The sequence below is a fragment of the Colossoma macropomum genome, unplaced genomic scaffold, assembly GCF_904425465.1.
Source record: "Colossoma macropomum unplaced genomic scaffold, Colossoma_macropomum, whole genome shotgun sequence".
NCBI classification, from domain to species: domain Eukaryota; kingdom Metazoa; phylum Chordata; class Actinopteri; order Characiformes; family Serrasalmidae; genus Colossoma; species Colossoma macropomum.
The window spans coordinates 11,169,468-11,188,472 of NW_023494799.1; the positions used below are offsets into that span (position 1 = coordinate 11,169,468).

At 36.9% G+C, this 19,005-nt stretch overlaps 1 protein-coding gene across 3 annotated transcripts; it reads left to right on the forward strand.

The window, feature by feature from the left end:
• Window positions 1-12,495: 12,495 nt before the first annotated feature.
• On the forward strand, window positions 12,496-18,965 carry ctns (cystinosin, lysosomal cystine transporter). Of its 3 annotated transcripts, XM_036586441.1 has the most exons (12): window positions 12,919-12,963; window positions 13,047-13,090; window positions 13,177-13,261; window positions 13,409-13,487; window positions 13,598-13,688; window positions 13,819-13,922; window positions 16,105-16,242; window positions 16,335-16,434; window positions 16,600-16,719; window positions 17,594-17,764; window positions 18,045-18,162; window positions 18,262-18,965. In XM_036586441.1, exons 3-12 carry the CDS (start codon window positions 13,198-13,200, stop codon window positions 18,405-18,407), a joined length of 1,131 nt encoding a protein of 376 aa, XP_036442334.1. In that variant the 5' UTR covers window positions 12,919-12,963; window positions 13,047-13,090; window positions 13,177-13,197; the 3' UTR covers window positions 18,408-18,965. The 3 variants fall into 3 exon arrangements, with proteins under 3 accessions (XP_036442332.1, XP_036442334.1, XP_036442333.1); XM_036586439.1 differs by lacking the exon at window positions 13,047-13,090 and having other exon boundaries at window positions 12,496-12,963; XM_036586440.1 differs by having other exon boundaries at window positions 12,958-13,090.
• The last annotated feature ends 40 nt before the right edge of the window (window positions 18,966-19,005 follow it).

A 19,005-nucleotide genomic window follows, 5' to 3' on the forward strand; every position in this document is an offset into this window, starting at 1 on the left:
AAAGGAAATGACGCTTAACTTGCCACTCTTTTTTTTTCATCCGTCTCGTGTAGGTCACTATCTCAGAGGAACATATTCGACTTCAAGCAGACTTCCTCATATATTGTTTAAATTATTAATGTTTTACACATTTGGCTGACGTGTAAAACGACATATTTCACAAACATTCGATATATCCTAGGTTGATAACAATGTCATATGTCAGTGACATCAAATGACATCGTAGATACACGAATAAACGTCTTAGGAAAGCTGCATGCTTTCAGCACTGTTTTTTTGGAGACTTTGGATGACAAAGTCAAATCCAACACTGAATATTTTCTGTTATTATTCATTAAACATTTGATATGATGTATGTTTTTTACATTAGTAATTCATTTTACACATAATTTGGTAATAAATTATTTTTAAGCAATGAAAAATCTGAGGAGCCACTTGGGAGCCGAGAGAGCCGGCTCTTTTTATTGAGCCGAGCCAAAAGAACCGGCTCTCTAAAAAGAGCCTGAATTCCCATCACTATAACAAACGATATTTTGGCTAAAGGGCTAAGGCTACCTGGGCTAGCAGTGTTACTGTATAAAACGCCACTGAGTAGTATACGCCAGTTTCGAGTGCTGGTCTTATAAAATCTCTGCTCAGCATGCCACTTCTGAGTGGCATACACCAGTTAATGAAATATAGTGGCTGAGTGGAATATGTTAAAAAAGTGCCACTTCACACAGCTTAATGTGGATTAAATGGCTTAGAGTCGGTAACTTTATTTATGTTGATTACAGCAGTTTAATTTTTTTTTATTTTCGGTCTTATAAATGTGTCGCTGCCCCACACATAAGTGGGAGTAGGAACTGTGACATTACATTGTGTTAAATCTGGTTCTGGATCAGTCATTCTGACAAACTTTAACATTTTGAATCAGTTCCAACCTGTTATAGAAACCAGACTTATATATTTAGTTAAAAATGAAGCAGTGCTGCAAAGCAGAGGCATTCATAGACTATGTCTTGTACGCATGTTTTTAAGTGGGCAGAGGTGGACGCATTTGTAAGTTTATAAAAATAAATGCAAGAAATGATTACAAAACAAATCCCGGGACTCACACATGAATGAGCAGCTTTACTGAGGCCCACAAGTGTAACCCAACTGGGGCCACATTTGGGGCCCCATTTCCGGAAAAGTTGGGACATTTTGTAAAATGCAGTTAAAACAAGAATCGCAGATTGGGTGGCGACAACAAGAGCTGATTTAAGGGGAGACTGGCCACTTCCTATTTCTCCTGTTACATCAAAAACATGACTGCAAAATGCCAGAGGGCACCCACGAGTGATTCTTCAATTAATGGGGGTGAACTGAGCTAAATGGTTAAAAACGAAAAGTTTAAATATTTCTCCCCACTTTTCCAGGACCTTCCTTTAATTTTGGAAAGTAGAAGGATGTATTTCACAAAAAAAAATGAAAGAAAAAAACTTACCTGTATAGTTTCTTTTTTCTACAGCAAACGAGTTTTACTGCTACTGAGTGCTCTTTGGTTAGCATTACTGCTCCTGAGTACTGGTTGGTTGGCATTACTGCTACTGAGTCCTGATTGGTTAGCATTACTGCTACGGAGCAGTTCTTTAGAAGCACTTTGCGCTCATCGAATTCATGAATGTAGATGAAGCACTGTTTTAAAATCCTGGAACTGGAGTTTAAAAATGCTCAAAATTCTAAAAATTAAAATGTTTTATGCTGTTCTGTGTTTAGATAATGAATGCCTTCTTCTATATAAAATATAATAAAATACTTCATATAAACTCATTTCGGATTTATTTTGGACTCACTCAGGAGCGCCCTGTAGCTTTAGACAAACCCATAACACCTTTCTGAGCAGCAGTTCTCCTCTCTACACATTCTCTGGTGATAACTGCTACTGCATTTATGGCTTCTGAGAAAAAACACAGATCCTAAAAGTAGTCCATGCCTCCCCCTCACATTTCACACCAGATCCTGCAAATGATGCAGATGACACTGATATGGAACAAGTTCCTCTTTTTAGCTGATTTCTTGATGGACCAAAAGAAGAAAAACTGTTTGAAGACACTATGACGGAATTATATGCTGCCACCATATAAAATCTGGTCATGCTATACGCTTTCTGGCTTTCTTTCAGTAGTTTACGGAAAATGACCCGATAAGTGTTATAAGGTCAGTTCTTGGTAAAAGTGAGAGGAAGCTTTTACTACAACTATACTCTAAGCTTTCCGTGTCGGTATTGTGCAATATTTCTTGGCACACGTCCCCCTCCCCCAACAAGTTCATGCTCGTGTGTGTGAGGCACTCAATGTGCTAATACAAACAGAATCTAAGAGAACAAATATTTTGCTATGTGACAGACGAGCTACAAACATGCCAATGTGTTCCTTTTTAAATTATTGGATGGAATACAAGAAACGTACGTTGTAAGTACTCTCTAGTGAGAAAGTTTTATTGTAGAGATCAACCAACGCACAAAGCAACACTAACAATATAACAGCATGCACTAAACCCTAATAGTGCTTTAAAAGTGCCACAGAATGCATTTATTCAGCATCTTAAATTGTTCTCTGATGTCTACATAGAAGATATGTCACTTTGGTTGGGGCAAAAAATGCCCAGATGTGGTTTTACACGCCCATTTATAACCCTATGATTTGACCCTAGAATAAAACAAGCTGTTTGCCTTTTTGGTGGGCTTGTAAATAATGTGAAGTGCTTGAAAGAAACACCAGCAAGAAAATAAAATGAATCTCCGTCTAAATAGGCTACGTATGATGTCGTCATACTATTTAGCTAGCTATGCTAGTTACTTGGAGGCTTGCTAGTAGCTAATGTTAATGTAACAAAATTGAATTAAAGTTATCTGGGAGCCTGTTGAAGTTGAAGTTGGCTTTCTATTTGCCAGCTTGTTTTGCAAATTTTCCGTTCCCCCTTAAATGGTGCCGCAGTTACATTCTGATGCCTGTATAAGCTGTAGCATTTAAGGTGGAACAGAGCAGTTAGTTAAGAAGCTGGCAAACAGGAAACCAAGTTCAGCCTTGTTTGAAGATGAACATCAGCCATGCCTGTTAACAGTTTGGGCTACAATTTCAATGCTACCTTTCTGCACTGATATCAGTCATTTTCAGTGCTGCTGCTCTGTGTTGTTTCGGTCTGCACAATACCTGCTGGGCTAGAACGTGGGTTGTAAATTTGATGTATGTAAATTTGGGGGCATAAATATTAATGAGTCAAGACTGTTACGTAACTCTTTAGGATTTTGAATTGGCCAATTTTACCGCCCTCTTTTGCATATGTGGGATTTGTGTTTGTAGGTGAATATAAAAAGTGTTTGAGGTTCCTGGTAAATCAGTTTCATGTACCAAACTCTCCTTATTCAACTGTACCAATGTGAATATAGTTTTCCATTCTATGGCATCTTTAAAGTGGTTCTTCATTTCACATCAGCATTCATTTGCAAGTACAACAAGAAAATTAGTTTGGTTTGACCGGCTTAAATGACTAGAAATGAAATAGCAGGTGGAGGTTTGCGCGGGGACTGTTTTTTAGTCCTGTTCCTGCAAGACTTCATCCTGTCATCATTTGTCCCACTCCTGCCCGCACAGTTTCGTCAAGGCGATCTGACATCCAATATCTGACATAGTCTTTTCACAAATACATTATTCACTGCTGAAACAACATAACAGTCATGAGAATTTGCATGTTGTTCACGTGATCGGATGCTTCGCAACTCTTTAGAATGACTTCTTTCATTTTAATTGTTTTACCGTTATCCTTTTATATTGTTTATTTATATGTGATTTAATGATCGTTCTACTTTATTTAGGCTATTCATTCACTTGCCGGATTTTCTACATTTGTGCTTCGGCATGCTCCCATCCGCAGTGGGCTGGTTACCCGCCTGCTACTGCACACAACACTGAAAATTAGTCCTGCGCTGCAAGATATTGTGGACGATCCCACGGGACTCCATGGCAGTGTAGACCTCTAGTAGCAGGTATAGCTCACTGACTGGACTGTGACATCATTTCTCGACAAAACTGTTTTGTCAAAGTTTTATGATGAATGTTCTGCACAATTCTCAGTGTTGACTCATTGAAAATCTTAAAAAGGGGCTTCTTGGCCTACTACTCTAAGAAGACCCCTGGAGCATCAATTAGTCATGTACATTTTACAGAATGCGTACCTTTTTATGTCTAATCATTAGTCTTTGCATTTTTCAAACAGTCTGTTGTTAATCAAAGAACTGAAATAAATTTTAAATGAAATAAAAAAAAAAATTGAAACTTGAACTTTTGTTTAAATAAATGTTTTATTCTATTAAATTCCATGAATTACAGTATTATTATTATTATTATTATTATTATTACAACCAAATTGCTTCAACTTTTAGCTAACAATCACTGTATCTAGCATGTAATGCTAATGCTAGCCTGCTAGTCAGAAATTTTGTGTCTTTATGCTAAAAATCTTGCTAAATAATTAATGTGGGGCAATATGATAAAGGGAACAGTTATATTGTACACTGGTGGGCTTTTCCCCCTCAGTTTACCCAACATATACATAGCATTCCATGCAAATGTGTTCAAAACTCAGATATCAATAATTTGAAGCAAATAATAATAAAGAATATATAAAAAAATCAGCGCAGTGAGTGTTCTTCATAGCTCTAGCATTACTGGATTTTAATAAGGAAGCCAGAAATTGCCAGGATAAAGCACCTGTCACACAGGGCGCATTTCACAAACAGCTAAATTAAAGTCCTCACATCGAGTCCTGGGAGACTTGCTTGATAATCATTCAAATAACAGTATGCATTATGGTTTGTGTGTATAATATTATTACCATTGATTGAGGCTCCAGCTCACTACCACTGAGCCATAATGCATCCACAGCCAAGAGAAACAGAAGAACAGATAAGAAGCATCTTCTCTTTCAGTATTTAACACAGAACAGTGTCGTCTGGCAGAACTGTTTATTTTATTAAGTAAGCATATCAGTGCATCCCGAACTTTGTATTGATGAGAAAAAATAATAATACTGTTCATTTTTTCGCAACCAAAACAAAGTTAAAGATACAATGCCAATAACAATAACTGTCAATTAAACTCTTGTTATGGTTGATGCTGATATCAATAACTAATTATTTTACATAAGAGCCAAATGATTTATAAAAATAAAAAGAGTAAAGAGTTTGGTAAAAAGAGGTGAACAGTCAAACTGTGTTTATCTGTTCAGAACAATCTGAAATGCATAGAATGTGTAGTCTAGATTAGATACAGTCCTATGAAAAGGTTTGGGTTCCACTGGTGAAATGACATGAAATATCCTCTTTTCTCCAAATTTTATTGCACAATTTCTTTCTTTCTTCTTCTTTTTTTGGGATCTGAGTTTAACATATTGGAAATAAAAAAAAATCCAATGTAAGATGTGCCATAACATTTGCACAGACTTTTTTGTGAAATTCAGCAAATAAACAGTAACTGTGCATTAAAATGTGCAGAAGGGATGTGTTTCACTTACTTTCACTTAGAAAATCAACAAAACGTGGGATTTGTCCTGGGGTGCCCAAACTTTTGCATACAACTATAGCTATGCAGGCTTATACATTCCCATTTAAATGTGCTTCCTCAACTCACTTCTACTGAAACATATTTTGCTTGGGCATAAAAGTTTTAGGCTGTTAGTGGGAACATTTTTCATTGTTCACTGTACCTTCAATACCCCAGGATATAATTCCATAATTAAATGGCTTAGAAAAGCCAACTTACTGTTCTTCATAATCTTCTTACCTATTGTTTGAAAGTTCACCAGGTCCCATTTCTGCTTGCCATAGTCCACTTTTGTGTAGTTTCTTCCTCTGAAAAGTAAGAGAACATGCAGTAAACAATTTGAGACAATTTCTTTATGGAAAATCTTTCCAGATCTCTTTGTTTCCAAAGTCTCCTCTGATTATACAGGTTTATTCATTTTTTAAATATTTTTGTTGGGGGGTTGGCTTTTCAGCCACAGTTTGTACAGTGCTTTCTACAACACACTGACAAAAGCATTGCAGTGAATTTACGAATGTGCTCATAAATTTCCACTATTATCTTAACACAGTTACTGCCACAAGTAAACAGACTGAATGATGAAACTGTGTTGATGCACTTGTGTACACATTTAAATCAAGTCAATTTAAAGCAGAACTCTTTCCTGTTCTCACACAGCTGCTTGGGAATGCAGGCTTAGACCTCTAACCAGCAAGCCGAGGTCAGAAAACCGGAATTTTCTGCATTATTTAAATTACTGAGATGTAAATAAAGCCATTCAGAGTTGTTAGATGTGAAATGGTGCTTTGTAGAGAAACTTACCGGATCGGATTTCTTTACAGTGGCTGTGATAGGAACCATTTTCTATCCTGACCAGTGAACCTACCTCTGTGTCTGAGTTTCTAGAAGTGATGTTTTTAATGATAAAACAGTGATAAGTACAAATAAATATGTTTTATTTGGGGACTATTGTACTGTGCAACCTCCACCAAGAATGGATTTTAAAAATGCATTTTAGGTCAAAATGCTTAAAAAGATGGTTCTTCAAGGGTTCTTTAGTAAAGAAAGTGGTTCTATATAGCCACCTGCATGCTTAAAGGGTTATCTGCATTACGAAATGCTTCTTCAGACTGATGGAGAATGTGTTGTATATCATCCTATATAGAACCATTTTGAAAATAGTTCTGTATAGCACCAAACATGGTTCTGCTATTGTTACAATACCAAGCTTGTAGCAATAGAAGAACCCTTTTTGGTGCTATATAGAACCATACACAGCATGTTCTCCATCAATCTGAAGAACCATTTCATGATGCAAAGATGCAAACAGTTTCAAAAGTGTTCATGGTTCTGTATAGAACCATCTTCTTCAAGAGTGTATCTCAGGCATCAGACAATATATTGATAACCATTTAATAAGAGAAAACTTGTAAGAACTTTCTCTGATGGAGCTTTTAGAGGCATTAAATGTTTTGGACGTCTGGTTCCTATTACCACCACTGTGAGCAATCCTGATTCTGTAAGCTTCTTTACGATGGAGCACCTCACATTAAATCATCTGGCAAATGTTCGAGATGACTTTGTTCACTTCTTAAAGGTGTGTTCATGTAGAACTGCTGAAAAAATCAGTAAAACTCTCTTTTAAAGGGGCCTATCCTCCTCTGGTGGGCACCAGATGGTTGAAATACAATAAAAAAGGGCTCTCGCATTTGGAAAAACTACTGAGAAACTAATAACTTTTGTCTGTGAGTTCTTTATGTAAATATCAGGAGAAATGCCTGAAGATCATTTTCCACGCACCATCTTTATTGCACTTTGGCAGAAGCTGTCGGATTTTGTTCCAGAACACGTGAAAGCTCCTAACGGACTGCGTTCTAATAAGGTTCCCATGACTTTTTGGAAGCATAAACAACCATCTCACGTAAACACACACTGGCGTGCTTCACAGCACAGAAGGTTCTTTTCTGGATTACTGTCTCTTTTTCATGCCAAACCACTCTGTGGTGTTTGTGGCCAAAAAGCACTATTTCTCATCTCGCAACAGAAACCACCACCAGTCAAAGATTCAGTGACACTAAATGAACTCACTTATTTTCGTAATGTGATGGATGGACGGCTCATGTAGTTTGCTGGCATGCGGTTGGTGTTTGTTAGAGGACATCACAGTGAACGCAGCGAACATCTGTGGTTCTCCAACTGTGAACCATGAAGACAGGACTTTGCCTTTTGAACCCTCTTCCTTGCTGTGTGGGGGGGGCAAAATCAGCACAGTATCAGACAGCTTCATCCCATCAGCAGTTATTTTTTAAATTCTTATTTATTGCTTTTCTAGTGGAAATGGGATTTCCCAGATTCTCAGACATGCAGCTATTTTAAATGACCTCCCCCACGTTGAGAGACGTAATGAGGAACATGTGTCGCCTCACGCATTCTTAAAAAAAGATGGTGCTTTAAGGGTTCTTTAGTTAAGAAAGTAGTTCTAAATAGAACCATGAACACTCAAAGAGCCCTTTGCATGATTAAAGGGTTCTTTGCATCATGAAAGGGTTTTTCAAATTGACGGAGAATGTGCACGAATTTGCTGTAGACGGTTCTATATAGAAACTTTCTGAAAAAGGTTCTATATAGAACCCAAAAAAGTTCTTCTATTGTTACAATGTCAAGCTTTTGGGTGCTATTTAGAACCATTTTCTAAAAGGACTATATACAACCATCCACAACACATTCTCAATCAGTCTAAAGAACACTTTCATGATAAAAGACCCCTTTAATTGTGCACAGGTTATTTGAGTGTTCATGATTCTATGGCTCCAAGAGATGTAATGAGGAACGTGTGTCACATCACACAATCTTAAAAAAGATTGTGCTTCAAAGGTTCTTTAGTAAAGAAAATGGTTCTACGTAGAACCATGAACACTCAAAGAATCCTTTGCATGATTAAGGGGTTCTTTATATCATGAAAGTGTTTTTCAAATTGATGGTAATGTACATGAATGTGTTATAAACAGTTCTATATAGAACATTTCTGAAAGGGGTCTTCATAAGCACCCAAGGTTCTTCTGTTTGATGTCAAGCTTTTGGGTACTATATAGAACCATTTTCAAAAAGCTTCTAGATAGAACCATCTACAGCACATTCTCAATCAGTCTAAAGAACCCTTTCATGATAAAAGACCCCTTTAATCATGCACAGGTTATTTGAGTGTTCATTATTCTATGGCTCTGAGAGACGTAATGAGGAAGACAACTCAGCACTATGAGGCTGAAAGGATGTGCAGCTGACGAAGCTCTTACTGAGAAAAGGAAATAGATAAAAAAGAAGAAAATTTACAAACCAAATGAAGAAGCTGCTGCTGTTCTCAGAACAATGGACTGACCACCCCAGAGTCCAGACCTCAACATCACTGAATGCGTTATGTGATTACTTGGTGAGAAGCAGAAAGTGCAACCAACTTCTAAGACTCTTCAGACACTGTATTTTATGAACAAAACACTTATCCAATACAATGATTTGATATATGTATTTGCACTTTATTGCTTTCTAAACAGGAAAGATTTATCAAATTCCCATCAACATTATTAATATTAATAGAAATATTTTACACCAGTTAAAACTAGAATATGTCCATCCCACAAAACAATCAGTTATACCTTTTATTACAATGCTTCAAGAATAATGCAGAACAGGTCAAAAGTAGACAAGTAAGAATTAAAATGTTTCTAGATTATTTTTATCAAAGATAAAATAAATATGTGCAAAAGAATATACTGTCCACTGTAAATATAATGTTGTTTTAACTTAAAAAATTGTTCAGGCTGCCTTAAATTATGGAACAAGTGTGTTTTATGCCCTGTCAACTTAGTATTTGAAGTTCAAATAAATCAAAATTTTGAAGCAGCAGAAACACTAACTTTTTAAAGTTAAAACCCCCCTTTACAAAGTGCTTTTAAACAAAAGCTCTTCACTTTTACTTTGCTGGTCTGCGATTTTACTTGTCACACTTTATAGAAGGGCAGTGACATTGTAGTGACAACTAGATCTGAAATGAATCTGTCTTACACACTGAATACAAATGTGTTTGTCATGTTATTATAACATAATAATAGAATCCATAATTAGCTGGTTATTGGGTTACTTCCTCCATGGACATTGATCAGGATCGCCTAGTAACACCTTAGCAACCACCTGGGATACCATAGCAACCACCTAGCAACACTTTAGCAACCACTTGGGATAGCATAGCTACTGACTAAAAACACCTCAGCAACCACCTAGAATGCCACACAACTAACACAACACACACACACACACAATACACATGCTAAACACCACATATTCTCTACACATACGACACACACCACTCACTCCACACCCAACACACACTTTACACACTCCATACACACCACACACTCGCCCTTCACACAGTTCACAAACACCTCGCACATAGTAACCACCTAGCAACACCTTAGCAACCACCTGGGATACCATAGCAACCACCTAGCAACACCTTAACCACCATCTACAACATCATAGCAACTGCCTAGTAACAACTTAGCAACCATCTAGGACACCATAGCAACCGGCTAGCAACACCAACCACCTATAACATAGCCACCAATTAGCAACCGCCTGATATGCCATAGCCACCACCTTCAACACCTTAGTAACCACTTATTACCATAACAACCACTTAGTAACACCTTAGCAACCACCTGGGATGCCATAGCAACCACCTAGCAACAACCTAGCAACCATCTAGGACACCATACCACCTGGTATACAACAGCCACCACCTAGCAACACCTTAGTAACCACCTCTGTAACCATAGCAACCGCCTAGCAACACCTTAGCAACTGCCTGATATACCATAGCCACCATCTTGAACACCTTAGTAACCACTTGTTACCATAACAACCACCTAGTAACATCTTAGCAACCACTTTGGATACAATAGCAATCACCTAGCAACACCTTATCAACCACTTGGGATACCATAGGAACTACCCAGAAACACCTTAGCAACCACCATTTAGCAACACATCAGCAACCACTTGTATTACGAAAGCAATGGTTTTGCAACACTTTAGCAACCACTTGGAACACCTTACCTCTAAGAAAATGCATTAAAACTGTTTTATCTCAGTTCTTCGGTTGAGGTACCAGGTGAGTGTTAGACTCCAAATCCTACACAAAAATCTACACATCACATACCCTGCTTCGATAAAACTGTAACACCTCTGTGACCTGTAGGCTGAACAGGAGTTAAGATGGAAAACTGCTTTCATCTTTTGTTACTATAATTGCATGGAATTGTTGAATTATTATGGAATTATTTAATTATTGTACGGATCAAATCAATGGGTTTAAATGAAAAAGTACACCACATCAGTAATGAATAAACAGCTCCATTCACTACAATGATTAGATGTTAAAACACGCTTCATACGGTCTTGTGAAAATGAACAAGTTCACACTTGTATTATATACGCAGCTGTGCGAGGTCAGTTTAGAGACAAAACAAATATAAATGGGGGGCTCCACCGTGTGGACCAATGTAAACGACACAGCCCTCTTAGACTGTCCACTTAGCACAACAGAGCCACAACGTGGTAGGGCTACATACAAGTAAAAGTTCATCTTAAAAATGAGTTCACGTGTTTGCTACGAGGGTCAGTAATGCACTCAGACTGAATTCAGCTCCTCTGCTCTCCTGTAATAAAACACTATTTCAAACCCAACTAATTAGTAGATGAATCGACCGATGCACTAATAAGTGATTGTATGTCTCCCTCTAGCGGTGGAAATCCGCACTGCATTCTCCACAAACCAAACCCCACACTGATCACCTGATAACGCTCGCTTCTGTCGTATACACCGACCGGCCACTTTATTAAGTACATCTCCCTGTTTATACACTCTTGTCCATTTTATCAGATCCACTTAACTTTTGTAAAAACACCTACATAAGCAATTTTTCTGTTAATTTGTTCTATTTATTTAAAAATCTTAACATATTGGAAAAAATAAAACATCAAATCTAAGATGTGGCATAACTTTTTCTAATATGTAATTGAAGGCAGTTGTGCATTAAATATGCAGACGTGTCTTCTGTGTTCTGTCTTTTTTACAACAGTAAAAAGTTTAAAGAAGAGGTAAAAAGTAAACTGTTTTCAAGTCACACACTGAGTAAGCGACAGTGACGGGGACTCGATTCCAAAAGAATCGATTCTTCAACTCCAACAGGTGCGGGAGTCGGGGGTGGAGTCTTGGCCAATGACTCTAAGGCCCAATCCTAATTCACCCCTTGTCCCGTGTCCCTTTTTGCTAAAATGGAGGGGTAGGGCAAAGTGTTAGGGCTACATGGCCCTCCAAACTGAGGTTTTTGAGAGGCACACTCCATACAGAGTGTTATGAGAAAAAAAGAAAAAAACGGATAGTAAAAATTATAATAACCATTGTATTATGTTAGTCTAATGTCGTTTCAATGTATTATGGTCCTTTTCTTCATAACAAGCATAAAAAATCGCTAGAAGAATGATGATGCCCCCCCCCCTCCGTTTGAAGGCATATGATGCCCTAAATTTAACTTCATTCAGCGAATGAAGTGATATACTTTTTATTTGAGGGTTGTTCTATTTTGTAGAGGAAGATTTCAACCACTACCTTGTAACTCAGTTCCAAAGGGGCAAGGAGGCACTCGAAAAACAAGGGATAGGGGTATAAGAAATGGGATTAGGCCTTCATTTTCTTCATGATTGGGGTAAACAATGGTTAGAACGTTTTCACAGGACGTTGCGGAAAAGAGGATGTAGTTAAACGTTGCTCCTTATTCAAGAGGCTGGTACATTGAATGGTTCTACCTTAAATGGTAGCGCCGGAGTTGCATTCTGGCACCGACACACTATTAAAGCCGTTGAACAGGAACTCCGGCCTCGTGAAAAGAGGAACAAGGTGACATTCGGCTGGTTCCTTTTCCAAGAATTACAAACGGTTCATTTTCAAGTAATTCTGACTACAGAAATGATTTTCTGTATGATGACTTAATGCTGTATCCCTTTGCTGAGTTGGGGAGTCGCCTCGAATCGATTCCCGCGCCAGGAATCAAGAAAAACCGGAGCCGCGCATCACTAGTCAACGAACGCAGCGCGCGCTCGTACACGTTTCGGCGGGAATAAAGCCTTTACTTTAAAGAGTTTACTTTACTTTAGCTATATAGTGTAGATTACCTATTTCTGGTAATATATGGTTTCGTAAATCCAGTTTTTGACTTTCAGCTCGAATTAAAAATCTCCTGGTCGAGTCCGGTCTCCATGGAAACCCCCCCACCCCTCCTCAGAGCAAAGCGTCATCTGAGTCAGCTGACTCTGCTCATGTGATCAGGAAGAACAACCGCCTCGACTCTAAACAGATGCTGTCCGGGTAAAGTCCTCATTTGAATATTTACTCATTTGCTTTCGCTTCATTTTTTTAAACCTTATATTTAGGTTTGTTTCCATATATAGCCTAGTAATCGGCACGATTGAGAGAAGGAGAGAGGAAAGGAAAAGTAAGCTGGGCAACGTTTAGTAACATTCCTGCAAGAATAGCCAGATGTCCAGATTTAACGACCACTTCATTCTGTCTTATTCGCAGGCTGTCGTGTCCAAGCTCAAGATGACGAACACTGGTCATCCAGCAGTTGTTTTTCTGGCACTTTGTGCACTGTTGATACGTTGTGGTGAGTACCGTCCTCTTATCAGACTCACAACATATGGAACCTGTTCACATCGTCTCACGTAAGTCAACACCATAAAGTGCACAAGTGCACCATAACACCATATTTGGTAACATCATTATAGCTAATTGATTGCTTTAACATTCACAGATGCAAAAGTGTCCCTGAGTGCCCTGCATACTGTTGATTTGGAGGAGAAATTCTCCAAAAATATCACCATCACAGCAAGGTCTGAGACTCTTCTGACTGAGACTGAAATTCATGAGTTGTTGTTGGGGTGATATTAACTGGATATGTTAGCTAGTAAAAGTATTTTAATTCATTTGCTTTATTTTATAGTTCTTACCTGAACACTACTGTAAACATCTACTTTAATATTACATACAATTCCAAAAATGACTCTTCCTCAATTATTCATCTTCCAAAGGAGGTACGTTTTAAATTTCACTGGTTCTTTTTAAGTGTTAAGTTAACATTTTCATAAGGATTTTAATCCTTTTTGTAATATTCAGCACCAGATTTTAGATTCTGACTGATTCAGCTGTGCTTCTTTCTTCTAGGTTGTTATGCCAGCAAGAAGCACATCAGCCACGTTTGAAGTTAAGGCAGAGAATGTTGGTCAAGTGACTGCATATCTGTACAGCAACAACACTGACATAGAAAGGTATGAGACGTATGAACGTTCTTAGCTTTGTACTGCAGTCACAATGTTTTCAATATTTGCTGCTGCTGCTTTCAGATTGGTTAGAACAAAAGAATTCTGTGAGCAACAGGCCAAAGTTTTTTCCCAGAAAAACATATTTCAAATCAAATAAAATAAAATCACATTTGTTGTCAATCACATTTACACAGGTGCGAAGGTGTACATTTAAGTACTGTAGTACTTAAATATATGAGAATATATATAACAAAGCTTTATATAGATAGATAGATAGACAGATACGTGTGTACACATGCACACACATTAGACTCTAAATATACATATATACACATTAATATGCACCAATACAATGTATAGTTTTTGTAAAGTGATATAACATTTTCATATATGCAATTGTGAGTCTGAGGTAGATAAATGAGATGCAGGGTACACAGGGGATAGAATATTGATATATATATACATATATATATATATATATATATATATATGTGTGTATATATGTGTGTGTGTGTGTGTGTAAATATATATCAATCTATATGTGCACGTATGGATTTGCTAGACTGAAGCTAAATTGAAGCTACAATTTGAAACAGGTTTCAGAAATCTTTAAACTTGGTGAGGCATAGAAGAAGGACTCAGAAGCACTATTATGTTGCTAATGCATCATAATGCAGACAGCCATAACTTCCATCTTTTCCATTTTGTCATAAAATTAATGTCATCTTCTAAATTGCTTGGTGACCTTTTCCATGCTCATTTAAATGTTGTTGGTAGTGATGTGTTACTGTACATCATGATACTGTCACAGATACAATCTCAGATGTAGGAAAACACGTAAATGAATCTAGTACAGTTGAAATACTAGCTGTCAAGCTAATTGGTAGACAGGAATTTATTAAAGCTAAAATAGTTGATGTATATTTTAAAAGGAAATTCCACCATTTTTTTTTACAAAATTGTTGAGATGTGAGACATTAATTCAGAGTGTTTTGATGCGAAATGGTGCACTGTGGAGAACTTACCAACACAGATTTTTTAATTGTTGGTGATGGGAACCAGGGTTTGTAATATCTACAGTGCAAAAACAGCTAATTACATTATGTTGATTTTCTAAGTGAAAATTAGTTATCATGTCCTCAACAGGTAACACATGAAAATATAGCATTGGTCATGCACAGTTTTGAAGAGGTTCACCTTAGTTTCTTGTTTAACGTATTGGGGGAAAAAATAAATGTAAAACTTAGAATGTGCCATAACTTTTGCACAGGCCATTTTAAATTACCAAATAAACTACTTGTGTTTTAAAATGTACAGAACTGTCTATAGAGAAACTACTGCAACTGTGTTAACTTATTTTCACTTAGAAGTGTGCAAAACAAAACCTAATTTAACCATGGACCACGGGTGCCTAAACTTTTGCATACAGCTGTACAGCCATTTTATTTACTATCTAAAACGATCACTGAACCCTTACGTAGCTTATGAGTTTTAATATGGTAAAATAGTGAAGAATCTGAAAACTATGGTAAAACAATGAAAATATTCTTTCAGGCATGAGGCAACATTTATATTTAACATAAAATATTCCATTTTATTGGAATAACTTTGAAGTGTTAAAGTCTTTCAAACAAATGGCTCACATCACCACTGCTGTGAACTATTCTGCTTCTCAGAGTCAGTTCCTTAATAATTCAGATCCTCTCAAATGGATTATTTCACATCAAATCACTCAGAACAACTTTCTTTACATCTCAATGATTAAGTTATGCATACATTTTGAAAAATCGGTGTAATTGCCCTTTAAACACTTGTCATTCACAATTCACACAATAAATGGAGAATGTAACAGTGATAGGTTGTGGCTGTGCAACACCATTTTGAAGTATAAACCGAGTGCAGTTCTTATCCCCAGGGAGGACAACAAGAGATGATTTTTTTTGTCTTAGATAAAAAGTTTTTTTTTTTTTAAGTAAGAACTTCGATTTAAACCTCACGCACTTAACTCTGATGTTAAGTTCATATAAAAATTTAGAATTCAGAGGTCCATAATGTATTTAATTGAATGCCATGAACTGGCATTTGTTTCAAAGTGATGCTTTAACTTAATACAGCCCTCTAAAGTGCCCTTTTTCAGTTGATGGCAAATATTTTTTAATATACATTCATAGTTTTCTTTTTTCCCCAGCATGAAAACCCGAATAAGATTCTTGGTCGTCAGAAGCCGCGCTCTTGCTGTCATCAACCAAATTATTGGCTGGATCTACTTCCTAGCCTGGTCTATTTCCTTCTATCCTCAGGCATATGAGAACTGGAAAAGAAAGAGGTAAACGCTCCTTCATATAACTACTGGAAATTGTTGAAATTGCCCACTTCAGTTGAAGTAACACTCTAGTGCCAACTGTGATTATTTTACAGTGTGGTGGGCCTGAACTTCGATTTCCTCGCTCTGAACCTCACTGGATTTATTGCCTACAGCGTCTTCAATGTTGGCCTCTTTTGGATACCTTACATAAAGGTAAATGTGACAATTTTAAAAGGAACCCATGAAAAAAAATCCACTATAATTAATTAATAATAATAATTTCAATGTTTGTTTTAATTTGTACGATACACTTTTCAGTGTTTTTTGAATAATTTAAATTAAACTGTGTGTGTTGTGTATATGTATATGCGTCAACAGGAGGAATTCTTGAAGAGCGATCCAAATGGAGTCAATCCTGTGGACGCCAATGATGTGTTTTTCAGTGTGCATGCGTTGGTCCTTACTCTCATCTATATCTGCCAGTGTACGATATATGAGGTTTGTAATAAATCAAAACTTTTAACTATAAAGGTATTGGACAATACAATATTAACTTCAACAAACAGCCCACGTAATATATTTTTTTGTATTTTAGGTTTTTCCCCTGAAGTCTGCTAATAATATTTGTGTGCTTTTATGCACCAAATGCTGTCATTATTCACTTTTTTATAACCATTTTACGACTTCTTTTTAGGCCTTAGAATTAAACAGGCTGTGCCTTTAAGACTGATATATGTACATGAGCTCTGCTCTGATTGACTGCCCTGCATTGTGCCTCATTCAAAACACAGTCTGGGCTGAAACACTCTTAAGTATTTTAACTTGAGGGTGTGGGGGCTAATCTGCTGGCTGAATAGGCAGAGATACGGTATGTTGGAGAAGTCTTAGGCACCTTGTTTAAACCATTTATCTTAAAAAAGCAAAAAAGTATGTTTTTGCTTGTAAAACTTAGAACAGATGCAAAATAGATTTTTGAGAGAGAGAGAGAGCGAGAGATTAACTGAGCCAGGTATTGCCCAATTAAATAGCTTTTTAATTCTTATTCTCAGCGCTTAAAACGTTTGTACAGTACTAACTGTACACTAGTTAGTTTTCCTGACCGCTTCTTTCAGCTTCTTCCGGTCTTCAAAACAGACTGTATTTGTCGCTTATGTTCCATATATGACCTGTATGGGCGGGGGGTGAACAGTACATTTTGGAACTTTATTAGTGTTTACTATAACTGTTTTTCTTTTTCAAAAAAATTTGCTTTTACATGATTTGCAGTGATTTAATGGAACAGAACTCACATGTGCAACATGTTTTTTTATAACAATGCCTAACTGTAGCATTATATATCTCAAAAATGCTGTCATTTTTAAACATTTTTTAGAGAGGAGGACAGAAGGTGTCCAGAGTGGCCATGATTTTACTTGCACTTGCTTGGACCTTTGCCTTCGTCACACTCTTTGTTGCGGTTTTCCAGAAGATCACATGGCTGGAGTACCTGTACTATTTCTCCTACATTAAATTAGGGGTCACACTGGTTAAGTACATCCCCCAGGTAAGTCCCCTTTTTTCTTGTATTACATAACAGACTTTGGGCCCATTTTAAGCCTAAGCCTGACTAAATGGGATTTTTAATGGTGCATTTGTATGAATGTATTACTTGTTATATAAGTGAAATTAAGATATTTAAGACAATAGACTTTAAATGGTTGTCTTATAACAGTGATTTTTCTCTCAGAATATCTTGAACAATCAAAGTAAAGTTCTTAGGTAGAAGAATACTGTAGAAGACAATGACCAAGTAGATCTGACTACTGTGACTAACTGTTTTTAAGGCTTACATGAACTACCGGAGACAAAGCACAGAGGGCTGGAGCATTGGAAATGTGCTACTGGATTTCACAGGAGGCAGTTTTAGCCTCCTTCAGATGTTCCTGCAGTCATATAACAACGGTAAGGGCATGCACATTACATTCTTCTAGTTACCTTTTTGTTTGAAAAAGATATATTCTCAAACTATTCTTACTATCTGTAATTATATCTCTTTTGCAGATAAATGGAAACTTATATTTGGAGACCCGACAAAGTTTGGATTGGGCGTATTCTCAATATTTTTTGATGTTGTATTCATAATTCAGCATTATTGCCTTTACCGCAGTAAAGCTCCAGAATATCAGATATTAGGTGATGAAGAATAGGCAAGTACACTAATGTTCACAAGAGATTGTGACCTCAGCTTTGTTAAATTTCTGGATATTCTCAGTTACTGCGTTGCAGTGTTGCCTAGTGCCTAAACACGTCACCAACAGTGCACCTTTCTGAAGCTGTCCCTACATATGTCTTTGCATTTGGTTTGATTGGATAAAAAGAAGCAATGAAAGCTTTATAAGAAATGCTAACATATAAAAATGTTGGGATTCTGGGACATTTTGTGGAATGGATTTCATTTTTCCTGGACAGACAACCAAAATCCAGGTCAATTCAGGAATATCCTGGGTGAGTGGCAGCCCTACGTGAGATCTAATTCCTGTTTAGTGGAAAGTGCCTTACAGTAACATGACCTTATAGCTACCTCTCCTACTGTTCTCAAAATGACACCAAGAACATGTTTGTAACACCATGGAATAATGCTTATTTTATAAGGTCTATGTTTTTTACAAGCAACTTTTGATACATTTTATGGAAATAGTTTTTTCTATATTAAGTGAACTGTTAAAAATATTGAAGGTTGATGTCAATTAAAGGGACTAAAATAAGTTTGTTCTTTATGCTGTTTTTATTGTTGTTGTTGTTGTT